The sequence below is a fragment of the Argiope bruennichi genome, chromosome 1 (genome assembly GCF_947563725.1).
Source record: "Argiope bruennichi chromosome 1, qqArgBrue1.1, whole genome shotgun sequence".
Lineage (NCBI taxonomy): Eukaryota > Metazoa > Arthropoda > Arachnida > Araneae > Araneidae > Argiope > Argiope bruennichi.
In genome coordinates this window covers 117,239,506-117,263,316 of record NC_079151.1, presented here as the reverse complement: position 1 = coordinate 117,263,316, position 23,811 = coordinate 117,239,506, and the positions used below count along the sequence as shown (strand labels likewise).

Below are 23,811 nucleotides of genomic sequence, written 5' to 3'. Positions count from 1 at the left end.
AAATAAAGTGATACTGCATGCATCATTGTAGAATTTCATCTTATTGGCATCTGTTGATGCTGTATAGTTGAATCATATGGGATGATGAATAGGTTCGTGAATTATGCGATCAACAAACAATGCCATAAAAAGTTTAATTCAGATAATAAATACAATCTTGGATAGAACTCACCTTATGGAAAAAACATAAATAAAGTGATACTGCATGCATCATTGTAGAATTTCATCTTATTGGCATCTGTTGATGCTGTATAGTTGAATCATATGGGATGATGAATAGGTTCGTGAATTATGCGATCAACAAACAATGCCATAAAAACATTTAATTCAGATAATGAATACATGCTTGGATAGAAATCATCTTAAGGAACAAACATTAGAGAAAATGACACTGCATGCATCATTGTAGAATTTCATTTTATTGGCATCTGTTGATGCTGTATAATAGAATAATGTGGGATAATGTTGTGGATTATGTTGCACAGTGAAATTGCATAATTTTATCAGTAGGAGATTCTACGAACTCTAGACAGGTAGATGATAATGGAAATCCGAAATTAGAAATGCGAACTTTTGCATAATTTTTGAAAATGAAACATTTACAATTACATTCAGCAACGAATTATAAAACCCTCCGCGCTTTTGCGCATACGTTATAATGGGTTTAATTCTTCAAAATAGGGGTGAAAAAAAAGATGAAAGGAGGAGATGTTTACAGTTACTAGTATCTAATAGGGGAAATCCAAGGTCAAAGGGAATACAGAAAATGCACTCGTCGTTCCGCGTCTCACCCCTTAATGAGATGGAGTCGTCGAAATGTGGTCGTCTCAGAATCCGTTGACGAACAATTTTTTTTCTGTCGTTACAAGTTGTTCCCTGTTCTGTGTATCTTATTATTTGTATTCTTTTCGAAACTTTTCATTAAAATTGATATGACAGTGACCTTAAAAAAGATCAGAGTATCAAGTAATATATCCATCTAAGAAATACGTTAAATTGGATTATTACATGTAAATATTGGCAGCATTAATTATGCAATACTTTATTGCAGTACGTTTATATAATATTTTGGATCTCTTAAAAGAAACTCTTTAATGAAAATATTATAACAATAAAGGCTAAATCGATGTTTGATAAAAAAAAATCCGAAATGAACATCAGAATATCTTCAGAAAACGATGTTATTCTCCAACCTATCACCCATTGCAGTTTTAAAAACGAAAATTTGTTAAGGTTGAAAGAAAAACAGGAAACTGCTCGACCTTCTTTTACCTTCCCCTATGCAAAGTATAGAAGTACTGTGAAGTGGTGAAGCTTCTAAGCCAAATAACAGCTACGAGACACGAGTAATTACTTTTGCCTTGTGGTCTTGTTACTCGGCTGCGAACCACAAGGTCCCAGGTTCTATCCTCGCTTGTAGCAAATTGACACACATGTAAACGCAATAATTCATTAACGGCAAGGTTTAAATAAACGAAATTTTGTATGTTACTTTGCGACTACACCTATAGTTCCACATCAAATTTTGGTTTCATTTGATAGCCAAACTGGCGTTCAAAATATATATTAGCATGATAGATTTAATAAAAATGTTAGATTCACGCCAAAGATCTATATTTTGGAACTGAAATTTTCTAAGCCTTGGAAAGTATTTGCGGTCTTACCTATAGTCTATAATTTTATTTCGGGAATAGGTGGGTATGACTTTAATGGGAGAGCATACAAGAAAGTTTAGAGGAGACTGTTTCTTCTGGTTTCATATCATTACCAGAAAAGTTCTGTAGTCTTCTTCTACCACCCGTGATATTATTTTTTTAATCATTAGCAATTAATCTTTTAATCAGTTATGAAGCATTGTAATCGTATAGAGAGCTAATACCAACACCAGAATATTTAAAAGACCGACAGATTCGTTCTTCGGAGAAGGGAAGGGGGTGGAAAGTTCTAAAGTTTGGTAGTACAATCATTGGAATTTACTCTAAATTTTCCCCCTTTGAAAGAAGGTGAAAATTCCAAAGTTTAAAAATTTTTAAATAGGATCTCTTTGAGATTTAAAAGAAGTAGAAAAATTGGACGAAGAGACGGAATTCCTTCCATACTTCAAATACATTTTTTTTTTTTCTTTTTACATAGCAGATTATAAAAGGTTAACGTGAGCAATTTCACAGTATCTATACAATCATCCATTGGAAGCCTAAGGGAAGTTTCTAAACCATTAGAAATAGAGGGATAATTTCGATTAGAAATAAATTTTTACTTAAATAATAAATATTTCAGGTTGTGCGGGGGTTTGGTTTAGTTTAGTTTAGTTATATTAACTTCCCTTCGTAAAGCAACACTAGGACTATTTTGGGGCGGACTTAGTAATTTTGAACCGCGGTCAGAGGACGAGGACGACTGTTGAGCTGGCACTCTCCTCTCCACACAACACCACAACAGCAGGAGGACGTTTGGCATGACGGATTTAACGTGCAACAGACCCGCTTACACGACGGTTCTTCGGTGGAATCGGGTCTCGAACCTGAAACCCTACGGCTCACAAGCCGAGACCTTACCACCAGGCCACCGCGGCCTGGTTTCGCGGGGGAGTAAATGTATACTAAAATATCTAATTTTTATACAGTCCTTCGTCCTATTAATCATATTTTGTAAAATATTTTTGACACACTAAATTTTAAATAATAAATGTCCAACTTAAATAATAAATGCTCAAATTGACTGACTTATGAAGCATTGAATATTACTATTTCGGGCAATTTCAGGTAAATGGATGATTGAAATAAGCAATAGTCACTTTTCAAGGAAGATCCGCAATTAAAACGATGGCGTCTCCTCCAGGCAGCCGTTGATTGGCACAAAACGATGATATTCATGCGCAGTCAGTTTTGCAAACAAAAGATGTCGATCTTTTTTGCTTAAATTCTTATTTGTCGAGAATATTCTAACAATCTAATAAGATAGAAAGATTTACATGAATTTAAATTTCGTAATTATATCAGAATTGAGGAGAAGAATTACATAAAGTGTAATTCTTCTCCTCAATTCTGATATAATTACATGCGCGCGTGCGTGTGTGCGTGAGTGCGCACGCGTGTGTGCATATAACTGAATCAAATCAATCAACAAATTGAATTTTAAAGTCCTATAATTATTTAACTTTTACACATTATTAATTAATTCCTTTTAAGCGGTTCTCACAAAAACACTAACCCGGAAAATAAATATTAAATTTATTTGTTTTAATGTTAAGAAAAAAACTTTTTAAAAAACAAATAGTTGTGGTTTTTTCCTGTAATACAAGACTCTAAAGATCGCAGCACTTGTCTTTAAATAACAATTCGGCACTAATGTGCTTGATAAAAAATCGATTTCTGAAAGAATAATTCATGGTATAAATACTGGCCTTTTATAAAAGTCTCAATTTTTCGTTCTCCTGACAACCTCGTACTCTTAAATAAAGGAGAGTTCTTTAAATAAGTTAATAACTCTGACCTTTAATTAGTTGGAATAAAAACTATCAATCTTCTTTCGATTTTCCTTCGATTTCAAATGCATCGAGTCGTTTCGAGAAAGTCGCCGATTTCCTTTTCTTTCCAATTAACTTACAATAAATGAACTAAGAAATGAGAATACACTAGGAAGTGAATAGATTATTCTGTTCTGAAAATAAATAAACATTAGTGCCTTTGTTGTAGTTTTGGTCGTTAAAAATGGAATATTTGAATAGAAACGTACAAAAGTTTTGGTATTTAAAATGGGTATATTTATTTAAAAAGATTTGCTGTAATTTTGGTGTTTAAAAAATATTCATCTGGTTAGAAAATTTAGAAAAGTGCTTCTTTCTTGAAAGAAAATTAGCTACCAAAAATGTGTAAAAAATCTAGCCGTCTTTTACACATTGTATAGAGAAAGTATAGTAATCTTCAAAAAAATTGAAATTCGTGATTTAGAAGAATCGCCAAGTTTTAGACCTTCCTGAGCTCGAAAAACACATTTTTAGAAAAAGTTTGTCTGTCTGTTCACAAAAACAAACATACATTTTCCAAATTCAAATGTTTTCGATCTAGATGGCTGAAATTTGGTATAATGTCTGTATACCAAATTTGATGATTTCTGCCAAATTTTCAGTAAAATCTATTCTGAGGAAGTCCGTCTATCCGGCTGTTCGAATATTTATTAACTCGATAATTACAAAACGAAGGTAGCTAGGTAGAGAAAGTTCGGTACACAGATTTACTATTTATAATTTAGGCAGCTATCAAATTTTGAGCCAAATCAAACAAGGGGTTTACTGCCTGTCGGTCTGTACTTTCGGAAACATGTAAAAACGATAATTCAAAAATGCAGTGACTTAAACATATCAAATTCGGCATGGGATTTTGTGACTACAAATTCAATTTTGTGTCATATTTTTGTTTCACGCAATTGAGAAAAATATGTCTGATGCAGAAGTCCGATTTTCAAATACTATAACTGTTTGCCCGGGATTAATCGCCAAATAGTTCGCCAAGAATGACATTATAGATTTAGTAAAAATGCTAAATTCACGCCAAAAGTTAATATTTCATAACTGCTGTACACCAATGCCATGTAAGGCGTTCTCTGGCAAGACAAGTTTATTAGAGATTATGTGAGAAAGTTTTGTGAGGACCACTCCTGGTGGTTTAATTTTTGTTTAGAATTTTGTTAACAATTGATTTAATTTTGTTACAATAAACAATTAAAATTTCATTCGATCATTATCTGTATTCAATAAATTACGATAAAAAATATTATTTGTAGAGCATTTGCTAACTATTTGTCTTGTCAGTTGTCGTGGCGATTTTGACTTGCCGACATTGTTGGCGACTTGGTGGCTAGATTTAATATCAAATGCTTGTTTGGAAAATATGAGGTCTAAAGGTTTGATGAAGCTTGGTTTTCGAAGTATGAGGAACATATTGTTACGAAATTTCCGGGGTTCGTTTGGATAGTGGGGGTTATATGGTGTGGAGAACGCTCAATCAGCAGGCGGCAGTAGAAAATAAAACAACGACGTTTATTATACCCGAAGACACACAGGACAGCACAAAGACGACAACTATATACAGCACAGAAGACGATTATCTTCAGCCGAGACATACAGCATGCACAGCAGCATACAAAACTCTACTACAGACAGTAGCATACAGCTTAGTTCAGCACTAGCTTCACTCCGTCGCTGCTCCGCTTATCTCTGGAAGGCCAGTTCTTTACCGTCGGTTCCGACTACTCTTCTATCTGGTTCACGACTACCCGGCAGCTGCGGCTGCTTCCTTTTATAGGTCTCAGGAGGCGGGGTTAGAAGCCTCTCAACCAATCAGGAACACTCTAGGCGTAACCTTGTTCCTTCTGGACGGATCGGGAAAATTCTCGATGTTTCGGGTATAATCTATTTTGGCGCCAAAGTCGCCAAATTTGTCGCCAAGCTCTGGGACTTCCTATGGAACCAACTATGCTGGGAAGCAGCATCACCGGTTCGTAGCAATATTACCAACAGTTGCCAAGTTGCTGATTTTATCAATTATAGCCATCTTTGGCGAGCATCTGGTTCGCCTAGCATAATAATTGTATCTAAATTTAATTCAATCTCTAATATAAGACTTGATGCTCATCTTACCTTCTACAAAGTATTTATTATCTTCAAATTGGGGTTTAAATATAAGTAGCCTTATTTCAATATCTTACATCTGATATACTCTTTACAGGCATCAACTTTTTAGAAAGAAGACATAGTAAACAATTAAAAACATGCTTCATAAAGGCTAAAAGTCAAATGTCCACTTTGTAATTTTTATCTCTCCCATTCTACCAAACCAGGAGTGCCTTAATAGATTCTCTACTCTTAATCGAATAGAATTTATCCCTCCCTCCCCCACATAGTGTAAAACAAAACGGTATGATTATTTGAATTCCTAACATAAAAGTTTCAAAACTAGTTCAACTTTACTAAAACAAATCTGTTATTAGCAGCCGACATCCAAAAAATAAAAATAAAAATCTTTATTTTCTTCTTCCTAGAATTTATGCTATCTTACCACCTAAAAGACAAGCAAAATTTCCGAATTGCCCCCATCTAAAAATAGATATTCTTCCAAAACGCCCACAAAGGTGTCTGGATAGCATCGCCTAAAAGCTTCTTTGGCTGTAGAAAGTTGATCCCCCCTTTCCATTAAATATAACTCCAAAACTTTTAGGTGGCTCTGGAACTCGGATTTCACGAGGGCACTGTAAAAAAGATCACCTTCAAACTTTTTAGAAGATGATCTGGGCGTAAGATCACGGACTTCTAGTGCTCTTCTTTATCTTTAAAGTATAAATAAGAAGATGCTGAAATTTCGCTGCGGGATCTAGAGAATGAAAAAGAAGTGTCCCTCCCCCCCTTGAAGTTTGAGACGTTATTTTATTCTTTAAATCCTTCAAAATAAAACAAAGTTTCGCAAGTGATAATACCAGAAGTAAAGATATAATAATATACGATTGAATCAGCAGTTGATAAAAATATGGAACGTTTACTGACTGTACCGGAATTATTTTATATATGATTTCCAACTTTCGGTGGGTATTGGTATTATTTATTATTATACTATTTATGGTATTGGTTTAATCTTCTAAGAGCCTGATATTTTGGGATTATTACTGGCCCAATATTTATATTTAAAGAGAATAAATTAGACTTTTTGCATTTAATTCAATCTTCGAAATTTTAAAAACCTTTTATATCAGGAATTTTCAGAAAATTTAATCAAAAATTATTATTAATTTTTGAGTTTGAATTGAATTATGAAAAAAAAATGAAAAAATCGATTCGCGCTCTGTTAAAAGTTTGGATATAAGAGTTGTAATTAATAAGAGTTGTTAGTTCTTAATAAAGAGTTGTAATTAAATTCTGAATCAAAGAAACATACCAACTAGTAAATTTTCTTCCAATAGATCATATGTTTTCTTGTGTCGTAAATTTCTTTTTTGAAGGAAAGAAATGCGCTATAACTTAATAATCATACCAAATGATTTTGTTCATATAGAACTACTGAAACTATTAAACAAGTATAGGATGTCATGCAAAAAAAATTTCTGTTCATCACTGAGAAGGATAGAAAAGTCTTTAAACGTCAACGAAAAATCATTCAACCAAACTGCATGAATATTTGGGAAAACAAAACTCTATGATAAATTTCTTCTACAGCTTTAACCAGAACAAAAATCGATAAGATATGCATTTTGAATACAAATCATTTCATTGTTTGAAAAGGATTCCAGTCTTTTTGAAATGGTTATTGCAGGTGATTTAATTTGATGTTTACCATATGATTTCAAACAAGATAGAAAATTGAAGAATAGAATTTGAAAAAAAAATTACAAACAGAAAAAAAAATATAAGAAAGTTTCACCCAAAATAAAATTACACATTGCAATCTTCGATTATAAGAATATTATTCGCAATTCCTTTATTCCTTCACAAACAATTTCTATTGAGAATTATTAATATTTAAAAAAAAATTTGGGGCGGCCGGATAGTCTGGCTGGTAGGGCGTTGGATTCGCATCCCTTACCTTGTGAGTTTGAACCCCGCCGGCCGAAGACTCTCCGTGTGTATGGCGGCTGGAACACGTATAAACCTATCGTGGTTACAAAGTCCTGCATGTCGAGAGAAATACCACTGGGGGTACTAGTTCAGAGGTGATCATTCTATGATTCCGGTCTAAATTACGAACTGTGGATGAGTTAATGAAGTCCGTCTTATAAAGAGGGTTGTGACGTGTGAGTAGCTAAGTCGTGCTCTTGGCCCTAGTTGGCGCTACTGAAAAAAACAAGAGGCGCTCATTCGGCTGAAATCTCTGGCAGATAACTGTCAGTGGGCTTATAAAGTGCCATAAGTTACAACAACACGAAAAATTTCGTTGAATAGAATTCGCTCATTTTTCTTGAAATATCGGCATAAAAATAATCAGTGTCCCTTACATGATTATAAACTCAATAACAACCCATTTATTGCTCTCAGATTTTTGTCAAAAATAATCTCTTTGTATTGAATTATCTATCATATTCACCTGATTTAGCTCGCTGCGATTTCTTTTTATAATCAGAACTTAAAATTAAATTAAAAGGGTATTATTTTAATGATATTTAATGACCATAACAATGTTTTTAAGACGGAGTTTGAGGGGCTGGTAATTTTAATTAATTATTAAATTGCTGTAATAAACAGGATGGGCAAAAGAATTGATAGAAGTTGGAGTTATTTATGTTGAAAAAAATCAAAACAAATAATATATTTTCTTTCTATTTTATTTTATACATCTAATCTTAAAAATTCTTTAGTATTGATTCTTTGAATGTGTATACTGCTTATTAAAAGATTGGCATGTTATATTTCTTGTTTCCTAAACAATAAATGCAGAAAAATATGAAAGAAAACATAGTGACTGAGATGCATGGTCAATGATTCTAAATCGACATGAACAACGTAGAAAAGTTTCAAAGATTTTACGTTTACAACCTTACGTTGCAACATTTGAAATCAAGAGTTTTTAGTAGAGCAACTGAATAAAGGAAGGGGAAAAACTTTCAGTGACTGGAGTCATCAACCACCTGCTAGTTTCAAGTTTAGACACGTATAGCAAGTCTCAAAAAGTATGGAAACTTTTTACTGTGGCATAAATAGAGAACAAAGAACGGCACCACGGATCAAAACATTCACTTCATTTCAAAACATTTCTCGAATTCTTGGACCAAGCCGCTCGCTGAGTCAGATTGTACCAAGACTTTATTCTAGTTTTTTAAGAAAGTTCCATCACAATCCAACGGCGTTTCGCATCTGATAGATTTACGTTCGATTTGAACGGTTCAATGATTTCGTCTGCCCCAGAAGAGCTTTATCGAATAATTTTCGAATAAAACATAAAAAATAGAACAGAAAAAAGATTCGATTCCTTCCAGTGGGGGGTATGAACAGAACGCGAATCAAGTTCAGAAAAGAGCCAGTAATTCCCATGAGGTTGAAAACAAAAGGCATCCTCGAGGATTTTTTTTTCTTTTCTTTTCATCCGATTTAAAAATATTTTTTATTCGTTGGAAATAACGCTCAGAACTTTTTTTTTAATCCTAAAGAGTGATATTCCAGAAGGACACTATAAACTCGAGATTCTCCTTTTGGTAGCCCTAGTGATTTGTTTTGGAGAAGATTGCTTATATAAACGTATTTATTTAAGCGAAGGATGTATTTCGTTGCCTGAAACGCCACTTTTTCTGAGAGAAAAATGAAAAATTTTACATCTTGAATTTAGATTTTATTTTCACTTTAGACGAAAAGGCTATATTTTATTCACTGCTGCGAATAATCTTTGAATTTTAATGTAAATACTTTTGAATATTTTATGAATACTTTGAAACAAAATACTTTTTTGTCATTTTATTGTTTAATATTTGATATTATCACGATTCTAGAGTATCGCATCGCTTTCCTTTTAGTCTAATCTTTAGAAAAAGAGAAATTCAGGCATTCTTAATGGATGCTGAACGGATGCCAAGCCTTTAAACTTCGTGTCCAACTTAGCGACTGTTGGCTGATTAGACGACGAATTTGTTGTCTTTGGCGATAAAAATAAAGGTACCACAAAATGGTATAATTTTGTCTCTATGTCTAATTAAAACCAAAATCTGGATTTTCTTCTGAAAAGTCCAATAGCTTATCGGAAGACTATAAAAGGAGGAGGCACTCGCTCGTGAATTAATTCTCTCTAAGAGTAGTATTTTCTCTACGCATTTCGAGTTGGTGACCCCAAGCGCTATTGTTCGGTCTTATTATTTAATTAACGTTTGGCTATCTTCTTGCGCTTTGTTCATTTCTATAAATTTTGTTCTTTGTGTACATGTTGGCTATGTTTTATTATCTGTGTCTCCGATTTTGTTCTGTAAAAAAGTGCTATTGTCTGTTATACGTCGTGTTTGACTTATTTCACAAAGCACTCTCCCTTCTTATGATTTCTGTTAAAATATTTAATTATTAAAAGGTTTCTTTTTTTTATTTTAGAATAATTAAACGATTGAGATACACTGGTTTTTGCTGCAAAAGAAATACAAACTCAAAATTTAGATAAATTTCGACTTACAAACTTCCCAATGACCAAAAAGCTCTCTAAGTTTTTGAAACTATATAGGCTTGCTGCTTTATCTATACTTATAATAAAGCTCAATGTGTGTGTGTGTGTGTGTGTGTGTGTGTGTGTGTGTGTGTGTGTGTTGGCGCTCTACAGGCAGACCGTTTGACATACAGCTACGAAATTTGGTACATGTATACCTTGGAGGTTGGTAATGTGCACCTGGGGTTTCTTTTTTCGAATTTTTAATTAGAATTTTAATTATTAATTAAAAACTAACTTTCCCGCCAAAAAAATCTTCCATTTTCCCCACCGCCAACTTTTCCGCCAAAAAAATCTTCCATTATCCCCAGCGCCAAACGAGAAAGGCTTCAGTTTTTTTTTCTCCCAACAGTAACGAGGCTAGGGTTAAAATTTTTCGGCGGATTATTTCAATCGGTTCTGTTTATTTTCTTAATGTTTGATGCATTTAAAATTAAACATTGTTAATGAATCAATCTTTCAGATTCATTCTGAAGTACTTTTGAATAAAAATAAAACAGAATAAAGGAAATAAAAAATTTCTAATCCGCATAGCGTTACCCCAACTGGCGTAGAAAAAATCACGTATTTGCGTTACGTAACCGGCGAAGAAAATTCACGCATGGGCATTCTGTTCTGATTGTTGCCATGACAACGTTATCAATGGATGATTTAAATTATTTTTGGGTTAGTTGCATGCTTTTGTAAGTAAATTGTATTTATGTTAGTTATATATTTTTTGTATATGCTTATAGTTTTAAGTACATTGTTTTTTAAGTAGTTTTTTTTAAAACCTGTTTTCAACCGTTTATTTTAAACGATTCGTTTTATTTTCTTAGTGTTTGATGCATTTAAATTTAAACATTGTTAATGAATCGATCTGCTCATAATGAATCTAAGAAAATTTTGTTGACCAACTCTTGAGATATTACATAAATTAAAAAAGATATTCTTTAGTGCCCATAAAGTTTAAACGCTGAGTGACTCTATTTTCAGTAATCAGATTATAAAAAAATGCTTTGTTTCAGTAAAAAATATTATTATATTAATTGAAGATAAATTCTTTCCACTTTAATTTAAAGCATAAATTCTACGGGTGCTAACAGAAAATGAGAGAGATACATATTACGTTATGACTGAAGGCCTTTATAATATTATGAATGAATTATATGATAATCAAAATTTGAAGTTTTAAAATATTTGAAGAAGCTATTAAAGTAGAAATTGCATAAAATATTTAATTATTAAAATTTTAACGAACATTAAGATTGGCGAACCGGCTGGTCGCCAAAGGCGGCTAGTATTTAATAATTCTGAAAAACTTTCGGCTATATGAATGAAGTTTGCATTTTTCCTTTGTGCTAAAATTTTAGATATTATTCAATTTAGTAGAAAGAGAAGAAGTGCATTTCTTTTTTATATGCTCGATATTCTTTGTCGTATAGGATATTCAAAAAATATCTTTGCAATGTTAAAATAACTTTCTTTCTTTTTATCTCTACCGGTTAAATAAATGTACGCTCCAGATATATTCTTTCGGGTTATTTTAATCTATGAAAAATGTAAAGTTTTTTTTTCATGGAGTGAGCACTGAATAGAATTAGATTGCTGATACAGCTATTCCCATTTCAATATGGCCTCTCCATAAGAAATAGTCTAAGTTGTACTTGGTGTATCGAATTTAATTTGTAAACACAGTAGAAGAATCAATTTCGAATGACATATAATAAAAATCCCCCTTAAACAAAACATTTTTGAAGTGCATTGCAAATTTAAGAGGATATATCGATTATTTAATATTTCATAGGATTCTGATTGGAAATCTCTTACAGATTCGAAATTATATGCTATTTTCTGTGTGCTCAATGAAATTTTCTAAGCATTGCTAAACAATGCTTTCAATACTTTCAATAAAAAATAAGAAATAAAACTCAAAATTCCATTTTTATTAAGATTAAACTAGTGTAAATCAATAAAAGTGTTGAAAATTATGCAATTTTACTCTCTCAATATAAATTTTTGTTAATTAGTGGCATATAAATTGATGTGGGTCCATAGAATACTTTTTAAAGTTTAAGCAGTTTTGGAAGCTGTAAACGTTAGGTTAATAGTATTTCATACTAAGTGTGAGGATAGACAATCCAGAGTTTTGTTTTTCACTTTCAGATATGGTTGAGATGCTTTTCATAATTGTTCTTTCTTCCGATATTTTACGTAAAAAGTGAATTATATAACAGAAAGAAAACAGGAAATACTCTAATTCAGGAAATTCGTTCCGCTGTATAAAACTAATTTGCCCTTCAAGAATACGAGAAAAATGTTCCAAAACGAGACGTTTACTCTGCCCTGGTTTGATCAATGTCAGCACTCTCACAAACATGGGTCAAAATATCTTTTATCAATAGAACAGTTCAGAGAGAAACGAAGTTTCATCTAACGTTTTGGGAAATTTCTAAATTTTGGGTCCTTTTTTTATCTTATATACATTATCATGTTTGACTTTATAAATAATCCAAAAATAGTTAAGTAATATATTGCCATCCGAGCAATTTATGCCCTGCACCAATTTATGCTCTGTATAAAGTAACTAGAAGTCAGCCATCTAACTTTCCGACCCGCCACGAAGGCACACGGATTTAAACCATAAAAACTGAATGACCGGACCGCCGCATCAGCAACATTGGCGGGAACTGTTTTTGAGTCCTAAGGGCCTTCACCTGCCACGGTGCAACCTTCCCCGAAGGAAGTACGTCCCGTCATTGATGGGAGGAGTCAGATCCCCCACCTATTAGTGTACCCTCCAGGGTGGCGAGATCCAACCACCATGCCGGAAGCATCTCATCCCCATTTCGAGGTGCCCCCTAGGGTTGATGAAACGGGGAAAGGAAAATTAAAGTAACTAGAAATGAAATAATCTTTGAACAGGTTTTTCTTTCAAATAACTTTACTTAATCTCAAAAATGTTTCAGGTGCCTCTCCATTCTCAGGTGACAATAATTTTTAAATGTCTTATTCATTTTAAACACAACAATTTATTTTTAATATTTCACCATTAATTTTTTTTTTCCATTCCAGACCGCCCACTGGTTCAATCAGTACTCGTGGGCGTTATTCAAAGCCATGTCCCACATGCTGTGTATCGGCTACGGACGGTTCCCGCCCCAGAGTCTGACCGACATGTGGCTCACCCTGCTCAGCATGATCAGTGGCGCCACCTGCTACGCACTCTTCCTCGGACATACCACTAACCTCATACAATCCTTAGACTCTTCCAGACGACAATACAGAGAGAAAGTGAGTGACCTTGTTCGATCCTGTGTGTCCCACCTGATTCTATTAATACATTTGTATGTTTGTTTGTTAAATTTAAATGGTAGTAGATTTCATTCACTTTTAATCATCTCTGATTTTCTCATTTGTATTTTACAGAGGTATGCGATCTTCGGGGTCAACAGATTTAATCTGCTTTTACTCCGCACATCCTAAGCCTTGAAACCCTAAATCTTGTGAATCTGGTCTTTTTTTTTTTTTTTTTTAATCTACGAAAATTAAACTAAGTATATTCCTATAAATATTGTGGGTGCACCTCTAGTAATTAATACCTCATTGCATTCTTCAGTAAACTAACTGAAAACTAACTAACTAACAGTTCCTGTTGGAATCAATACCTCAATTACCACAATGCATTCATCAGTAAACGGATAGTCAATCTTGCTATTAATATTTTTTCCCTTATTTCTGTGAAGTTCGTATTATTTTGCAATTAACCATACATAATACATATCCTCACTTGGCTTTTGCATACGAGATTAATAATTTAGCTATTCGTCATGCTTTGTGTTGTAGTACAGCCGAAAGGATGCTCCGGTACGATTTTTTTAAACCAAACTAAATAGAAAAAATTATAAGATAAACTATAGTCTTTATTTGTTTTATACTTTCAAGAATGTGATGGTATTTCAAACTGGCCAAATATTGACAACCTGTAAGCCACTGAAAACCAGTGGTTAAAAAGAGTTTAAAACATTGAAATAACAAACATTCAATTGTATTTTATGTTTAAATATTAAAACCCCATGCTATTTTGTATATTATAGCCTGGTTCTAATGAGTTTGCGATAGTTTCGTAAGGATTGTGATGTAATGGTATTTCAAATTAGATAGACGTTGACAACCAGTTGCTAAAAGGAATTAAAAACATTTAAATCCATTTTATGATCTGATTTTGAAAAACCATGATATTTTTTATTATAAATTAGTTTTAATGAGTTGCCGATAATTTCATAAGAATTATTAATTAAATTTATAAAATTTGGTTATGTTTTGCTCATTTATTATGTCACTTCGGCAACAACGCTCAGTTGAGAAAAAGGGATAAAGAGTGAGCGGTGCTGAGTTCAACACAATCATATTTTAGTCATTCCTGTTACTATTTTCTTACAACACGCTCTCTGTTTTATACTTCTCTTTTTCTCAAATCTGTGCCGGAAAGTCAATCACTAATTTTAGAGCGGGGCATTATATTCATCCAAGTAGAGATTTAATATTGAAATTGCTTACATTTTCAACAGTTTGAAATTAACTTAAATTTGAAATTCTGATATTTTTTCTTGAACTGAAAGAAATAACTATAATAGTGTAATTAGTGTCTGCGGCTCTATTAAAACAACCTAAATTCTTTTTATTAATCTGTGTGATATTCAAGATTGCAGAACTTAAAATATCAAATATTTTTAAAGCAATTTTTATGACTAAACAAAGAAAATAATTTTTAATACTGATTTACATTTTCAAATGAATTGAATAATATTTACAAATTTCGGTTTATTAAATTATTTTGTAGGGGTTTTTTGGTTAAATAGTTGGGCTGTTACATAAAATCACTGAAGGAAACTGCAAAGAGATCAATTAAGAAAAAATGCTATTCACTTGGTTGTCAAATGAATTTATATAAAAAATACAAATTATATAAAATATAATATTTTACATAATATTCTGACAAGTCTAAGTGTGCAGATTTCATATGATCATTTAATATTATAATGTTTATAAACATCAAATGTATTTTTAAATATAATAGCGAATAATTATGTCAAATATAATAATGTCTCACACTGATGATTCACAAGAAATAAATAAAAAGATTATTTTTAAAAAAAATGTTAGCAAAAAAAATTCTTGATAAAATAAATCGTTAGCAAGTTTATTAGAACAAAAATGCGTTGAAATGTGAAATTAAATTTATAAATTTATTAAAAGTATTTATCTATGAATGCTTTCGCCTAGAACCCCCTATATTTATAAATAATAATAAATGCCAAAATTTGTCCCTAGACGCTTTATAAAAAGTTGATATAGCTCAAATGGCTTGGAAATTTTTCCAAACCAAACCAAACACACGTCTATTCAATTTCTTCTTTTCAATATTTGCACTAAAAAGAGTTTTACTTAATTCTTTTTATTTTCATGATTAAGAAAAATTAAATATTTTTTAAGGAAAAGTTTAAATGGAAAAGGTGCAAAAAGTCCTTTAGAAATAACATTTTACACCGGTTTCTTCTCCAATGTATGATGTCAGTGATACATACTGCCATCTATAGTCAACATCACTAACTGCTGTTTTGATTCGACTAAGAAATATTTACTTAAAAGAGCTTAACATTTTTTCTAATCCTTCAGTCCTTTGCCTAGAGAATTATCAAAAAATATTGGTAACTTTTGAGAATTCATTATATTACTAAGGAATACTTCAGATACAAATTCCAGTTTTGTCGATCTTTAATTACAAACTTTTTAGATATTTAACACAATTTGATATGAGGTCTATATTATTTCATTAAAGAATTCCGATGAATTATTTACCATTCCAAAAAAACGAAAAGTTAAGTAAATGTTAAATTTTTTTAAGAATATTTTGTCATTGTTGAGTTGAGAAATGTGTCTCTTGTTTAACAATATTCATTTTGAAACTTGCTACTCCAATATTCTCAACTTTTCTCATTAATATCAAATCCTTTACATAATAAATATTAATTCACAATCACTTAAAAAAATTAAATAAAATAATAGTTTAATCATTTATTTCAAATTTATTATACGATTCTAATACTATCACCTTGCAAACAATTATTTTCTTTAGTGTAAGTTTATTACTCTATTGTGTAATTGATTGATTTACTTTTCGGTTATTCAGAAGTTTAGCATATTGTCGCACACAATTTATTTATTGCTAATTATAAAATCGTGTTAATATCGCTCTATTTAGAATCGTTTTGTTCAGAATAAGTTTATAGTTTTGTATTTCCCAAATATAAATTATTCCTCTGTTATAAGATCTAGGAATGTTAGAAATAAGTTGTTTTAATTTAGTGTTATAATGAATAAGGGAACAATATTTTTCTTCCGTTTTTCCCTTGGTGTGGTAAGTAGTAAATCTGTCTCTTATTCTTGTACGAGTAAATTAATTTCAATTTAATTTTTCAATTAATAAAATTTTAAAATAAATTTTATTTATAGTTTTCTTTTAAAATTATTTTCCTTCTCGGTAAATCCATAAAAATTAAAAAATATCATGAACATTTTGTTTTGAATATCTCTGAGTATTAAAGTGTATGACTTGCCGGAGCTTCAATATTATAACAACAATTTGAAGAACTTAGAACAATATATGAACAACACAAATACTTTTTATTCTCAAATAATTTTCAGGTGGATCATTGCTTCAAAAAAGGTTCGCTAGAATATGCTTCTGATAACAACATTGGTTTCAACTGCCATCTGTAAATGTTAAATAAAAAAAATTTTAAAAAAATCAAATATTACGTCATTTAAAATGCTTTGCAGAAGTTATAACACTAGATGGCCTTTCTTTAACAAATTAATTCTTTTAAATATTCTGTTTCTTTCCATATAAGTTGGGAGCATAAAAATATAATTAGAGTAATAAAAATTTCCTTTCAAGCGTTTCCCTTTCCTGAGAGTTATATGATTCTATGGTCTTTAATCCATTACCCATGGATTATCTATTCTCTTTTTTTCTCATTAACAATAGATTTATCCACCAAATATGGAATGATTAAACATGAAAAAAGTGTAAAATAATCAACAGCGTAAATGCTGTACATTGTTTAATGAAAATTTCTTTTCGAGGAAAAGTGAAATATTAATTATTAGTAATATACCAACTTTACCACTCGTAAATAGATTTTGATAAACTATAAATTATAGATATATATTGCTATTACAAAAGATATAGTATTCGTCGCTTTATTTTCAATCTTTTTATTCGAAAACTGGTTTTCTTTTAAAGTTGGTTTTTGAAATTATTCTAATTTAAAAGCCTTTTTATAAAATCCAAATTTATATCACCCTTAGTTTTACTCACATTAATTTTAGGCTTTTATAAATTTAATTATGAATAGTCTATAAAAGTAACACAAAATTTTTCTCCTATTTTAAGAACAATGTATTTCTTCTTCTTTCATAAATTATTAAAATTCAGTAATTGTTCAAAAATAACTTGAATATTTCTTTGGTCCATGTTTAATTATCTTTCCGTCAGCATTTACTTATCAAAATCTCATTCTTGGGAAATAACAAAGAAGTCAATTTGCAAAAAGTTTTAAATAAAGAAAGAAAAAATCATGCACTTTTCAAGAGAGTAATTTTAATTCTATTCATTCATTGACACATGAGAGATTAATTAATGAATGACTAGGTTGGTTCGCAAATCAAAAGCATTTCGTTCAATTAAATGCTTGTTCACTCATAACAATGACATGAAAGAAATAGCATTAAAGGTAAGAAAAAATGGCGAACTCATTTGCAAGAATTGATGCATCAGATTTTTTAATTACAATTTCCTTTGATGTTCCTTTTTTCTAATTACTATGCTCGAAACAGGTACGGCATTGAATGTAATTCCACTTTAGTAAAAATGTCATGTATTTAATTATAATTATGATTTTTTAAAATTGCCTTAAGCTTTTTTTTTATTGACAATTTCGTTTTTTTAAATAAATTGTTGCTTAAAAATTTCTTTTAAATTCTCTCCGAATAATCCATTAAATAAAAATTATTCTTCTTTAAATAAATCAAGCAAAGTATTTGAGAACAGAATTAAAAGCGATATGATAGCTATCGTTTATTCATAATAAGTTTTGTTCCTGATTCATAATTATTCATTCATTCGTGTTCTTTTCCTATTTTTTATATTGTTGTTGAAACTAACTCACGAACATCTGCTTACTGCTTTATTCGTCCGAAACATCTGTCTTTTATCCAAATGAATAGAAGAAAAGAACTAAACGTTCTTATCGAGAATTTTTAAATCTTTTTTTTTTTGAAAAATATAATTACTGATATTTTAATTATATGCTGTTTACATTAACTGAAAAAATTAATACGTTCTTTTGTATTGTTTAATGTCATTTTTATATCTGTTATTTTAGTTAATAACTTTCATAAAATGGAATATTTTCTATCGACTTCCATGCTTTTACTACTCTTTGTTTCAATAATTAATAATTAATGGAATTAATAATATTTATGTCAGAATCAACTCCAAAATGTTCATCTTAAAATGCAGTTGTTTTCATAAAATTTATAAAACATTATATACTACAGTGCTACGTTTTTCTAAAAATTAGTTATGGCATTTAAAGAGCAATGTGTTAAGGAACAAATTCAAATTGTATTCGAAAATCACATTCTAAGGTACAGTTTTTCAATAGCGGAAGTTGAATCCACAAACGATAATTGGCTCCTAATCGCATTTTTTTAAAAAATAATAAACTTTTCAATTTCGTTTGAAAAGTTAAGTATCAATAAAATCTTGAAACTATTTTACCAATTTGTAAAAAATGCAAGGTATTGAAAAACCTTGGTAATGAGTTAACACTTCAGCTGAATTTAACGCATAATTAAAAAATATATATAATAAGTTCATTTAATGTTGTTTCTATTACTAGGATTAGAATTAAATAAATTGGATAAAATGAGCATAACATTCTATTATTCCAATCTTTATTTTTAAATGTTTAGTTACTATCAAACGTTTTTAAATCATTCATATTTATAGATGCAAAATGGGTCTTTCACCTAGTGACAAGAAAGTCACATAATAAACATAGCTATGTATGCAAATCCAATCTCTTGTCCTTTTTACTTTCTGTAAGATGCGCAATGAATTCCAAAATAAAATTGATGCTGTACACTTTATGCATATGATGAGAACGTGATTACACTGAAGATTATTTTTAGGTTTATTTTCACATATGTTTTATATTTTGCTATGATTTTCATTAGCATATCAAAAATTATGCTTATTATAATCATTATTTTTAATGATTATAATCATAATTTAAATCATCATTTTTGTAAATTATATTATATCAAGATTTTTTTTAATTTTATTCTCTATGTAGATAGTTTCAAATGACCGTCTAATTGATATTTCGTCAATAGAGACAGTTTCATGGAATTGACCTTGATTTTCTCGGCTGATTTTTTTAACCTTAAAACTCTTTTGTCATATCCATCACAATTCGACTGAAAGAGGAATTTTAAAAGACGTATACTATCAGATAATGAAACTAATCCATCACCTATGGCAAAGTGCATTATTGTGGTATATAGTGATTTCAATACCAGAAACTTTGCTTTTACCTTGACATTTAAATAACTCTTTTATTTTCAGTTGAAACAAGTAGAAGAATATATGGCGTACAGAAAATTACACCGAGACTTACGCACCCGTATCACAGACTACTTTGAACATCGATATCAAGGGAAGTTCTTCGACGAGGAGATGATCCTTGGCGAGTTATCCGAAAGACTTCGAGAAGTAAATTACTATTTTTGTTGTAAAATTTTAAAAATTTCAATCTTTAATGCATTGCATTAAATAGGAAATTGTGAAGCTGCTAGAAAAGAAATTAACTGAAGTACAAATTTAAAAAGTACAATAAAACTTATGGTCTTTTTTCTTTTCTTTAGGACGTTATTAACTACAACTGCCGTTCGCTGGTAGCTTCGGTTCCGTTCTTCGCGAATGCGGATCCGAACTTCGTGAACGACGTCGTCACTAAGCTAAAATATGAAGTATTTCAGCCGGGTGACGTCATAATTAAAGAGGGCACACTCGGCACAAAGATGTACTTCATACAAGAAGGCATCGTGGACATCGTAATGAGTAATGGAGAAGTCGCCACCAGCTTATCGGATGGCTCCTACTTTGGAGGTAAGATTCGATTCCAAATAACTCAGTCATCCTTGAGGATGGAATCTTATCGCAATCATAATCCCAAGACAATGTACAACGGCAAGGTGGAACAAATAATATTCACTATTGCACTAAACAATACATGAACTAGAATCAGATGAAATCCTAAAGTGAATTGTGAAATTTAAAAAAAAATGACAGCAACCTTTTCAATATAATTTTTGATGACAATACCATTGCATAGTCAGACATTCAAAATCTCTCCACTTCTTTTGTGTATGAACCGATGGTTAGAGTCGTTATAAAATTATTTTTAATAACAGTATTTATTTCCATAAAAGAAAATAATCTTTCTCCTTCTATACGTAGTGTTTTGGAGAAAGTTTTAATCTCTCAACATTTTTAAATAAGCTTTTGATATATAAGGAAATATTATATTACAACTAAGACTGAAACTTAAAAAGTAAGAAATATTTAGCTTTGATTGGCAACTTGTCAAGTTTTGTTGGAGAGTTTTGCCATTGTATGAAGGAATTGGACGCGTACTTTGCCCCATTATATGCATGGTGGCTACTGATGAAGTAAGGATAATTACATTGAAAGAGAGTAAAATTGGCAATGCATATGAAAACGATGCTGATATTTGAGATAGTGATTACTAAGAGGTGGACTTTGAACATAATGGACTAATATCTAACTTTTTTCGTATGCCTGACATAACTAGGGACAATAAATTAATTATATAAATAAAACCTTTCACCCCTGTACAAAAATAAAAATCCAACTAAAATCCTATATATTATGGTTTATTTCAGTTCCTTACATGTAATAATAGAATAAAAATATGATGAACTTTTGTCATTTTTTTTCAAATTTATAAGGGAAGTGGTTAATAGTATGTCTTTTGTTTCTAAAAATGGAGAGTTTAATACTCTTTTTATCATCTCTATATATAACATAGTTTAACATGGTAAATCACTACATATAGCCTGGCTTGATGCCAAAAGACTAAAATGTTTCTGATCTATTTAACTTTCTTTTTTTTATTTCTCCAGAAATCTGCTTGCTGACGAACGCCCGACGTGTGGCGAGCGTTCGGGCCGAGACTTACTGCAATCTGTTCTCATTATCGGTAGAACACTTCAACGCCGTCCTCGATCTCTACCCATTGATGCGTCGGACCATGGAGTCGATCGCCGCAGAGAGGCTGAACAAGATCGGCAAGAACCCGAGCCTGGTCTCCAACAGGGAAGACCTCCAGACTGACCTCAAAACGGTCAGTCTGTTGCTCCAGAGCGCACAGAGCGACTCAGACGACTCCAACAAAGGTGCACCCCTCACCATGGGAGGACACCTGTCCGTGGCAAGGGGCATGCCCAGACCCAAGTCCGAGAGTTGCTTTCCGCGCATGGACCTCGGGTTTCAGGACACTTCAGCACCAGGTTCCATGCACAGGTCCGAGACCTTCTATCAAGCGACAAGCTTACCGAACACGGAACAGGTCTTCCAGTCCATGTTCCAAGCGTGAGGTCCGCATCCAGAGTGTGTCCAACTGTCAATTATTCGTCACCCGGAATACATCTAACAGTCAGCCAGTTGGTATAGCAAGAGTGTGTCCAACTGTCATTGTTCCGATTCTTAACACTGATCGGACCAATTGGTGCTGCTGGATTAGTATTATTAATTGACTGATTGTATATGTTTAAGAACTTCAACGCATACTTAGCACCCAGGAATTAAGACAGGAGAATCGCAACGGATTCCGTTCCGTTTCTGTTGTCTGTTCTGTCGTAAGTTCTTCCTGTAACCATTTGGAAGGGGTCTTTTGTTGACCCCGTTATCGAGCACTCTTAGTAAAAAAAAGAGCAATTACTGCATTCTGTATTTTAGATCTGTTTTAGAACGATGCGTACAGGTTTTTATCCACATGATCATAAAAAAATATATAAATTATGTACATAAAATTTCTATCAGTAAAAATGCCAATAATATTTTTAAAATATGTCATATATGATAAGCAGAAAAAAACAGGATTCCTTTTTATATTTATTGTTACAAAAATTTAAAGTATAAAACAATACTAAAATTATTAATTTACATAATTTAAAAAAACTTTTTTTTAATCTTTCATTTAATTTATTTAACAAAAATATCTTTCACAGACCTCTTAAGAGGAAAAAGGCAGACGAAAATAACCTGCTGACCGAAAGTACGCATGGGTGTGGTCAGTGGTTTCAGTGACATTTAAAATAGACAGAAAACTATGCATTGAGAAAAGGAATATTGTAAGGCTAAAATTGCTAAGAGAACGAGAAGACGAAATAGAAATTATTTTTCTCTTAAACAATGGTGCACAAAATTGTTATAATTTTATATAAAAAATAATTTTTATATTCATAATTTAATCGGAAAAATAAAGAATACCAATATATAAATGAGCAAAACTGAATTGTTTATCACAGATTCCGGGTTTAAATAAGCCATTGCACCTTTCAATTTGATATCTGAAATAATGCTTGCTTTATAAATGCCAGGAAAATTAGTCATTTTTGCACTCTAAATTATGAGTTCCTGAGTTAATGTATCATTTCTCCAATATACCTCTTATGAGAGGAATTTGGGGTGGAGTTATCGCGAAATTTGTGTAATTTTATGCTCTGATTGCTATGACAGCATGGTTATATCAGGATGTTAAAATGAAGTACTTAACCCTCCGAAGCCTTAGGTAATTAAAAGTCAATTAATCAATTGTGTAATGGAGATATTCTAGTATATACCTAACAGTTAATTCTCCAATATGATGAACAGAGATTAATAATGATTAATAATGGTGATTTAAGCTTAATATATGAAATAATTTTGCAAACATGGAATATTTTGATTATTAGCTTTTTTTCGCAATGGATAAATTATTTTTTAAATTATTTGATAAGGACATGCAGATTCGTATTCAGCCATTTTAGATTCAACGAAGTGAAATATAGAATTTAAAGTGAATTGAAATTTTAAAAAAAACATTGTTAGTGTATTATTCTATATTTCTTTTCATTTCAGACTTGTGTAGACTGGATAAACTTTAATTTGATTGACAATACCAAAATATTTCTTTTAAAGTATTTTATTACAATATAGTATAAGAACAAAAAAAATATTTATTTTTGAAAAATTTGATAAATCTTTTTAACTTCCAATTTTTTTAAATATATCACATCAATATTTTATGCAGGAATTCTTTAAAAAAATTTTTTTAAATATTTTTGGAAAGTATAATTCATTTTACATGTTTGAAGTGAGATTGACATTGAAATGGATAAAAACGAGAAACCGGAGCAGAATTTAAGTTGAATATCTCAATTACACAAATGGAGTAGAATTGTTTCATAAAAACGAGAAATTGAGACAGAATCTAAGCTGAGTATCCCAATTATACAAACTGCCTCATAAAAACGA

General features: G+C 31.2%; 1 protein-coding gene across 1 annotated transcript in view; it reads left to right on the top strand.

Moving 5' to 3' along the window:
• LOC129967801 (potassium/sodium hyperpolarization-activated cyclic nucleotide-gated channel 2-like) overlaps positions 1 to 22,256 on the top strand; it is a 293,220-nt gene extending 270,964 nt beyond the window's left edge. Inside the window, exons 5-8 of the mRNA XM_056081912.1 lie at positions 13,215 to 13,433; positions 19,837 to 19,983; positions 20,136 to 20,379; positions 21,417 to 22,256. Of these exons, the coding sequence (XP_055937887.1) occupies positions 13,215 to 13,433; positions 19,837 to 19,983; positions 20,136 to 20,379; positions 21,417 to 21,889 (1,083 nt within the window). The 3' untranslated portion in view covers positions 21,890 to 22,256. The remainder of the gene's footprint in view (positions 1 to 13,214; positions 13,434 to 19,836; positions 19,984 to 20,135; positions 20,380 to 21,416) is intronic.
• Positions 22,257 to 23,811: the final 1,555 nt, after the last annotated feature.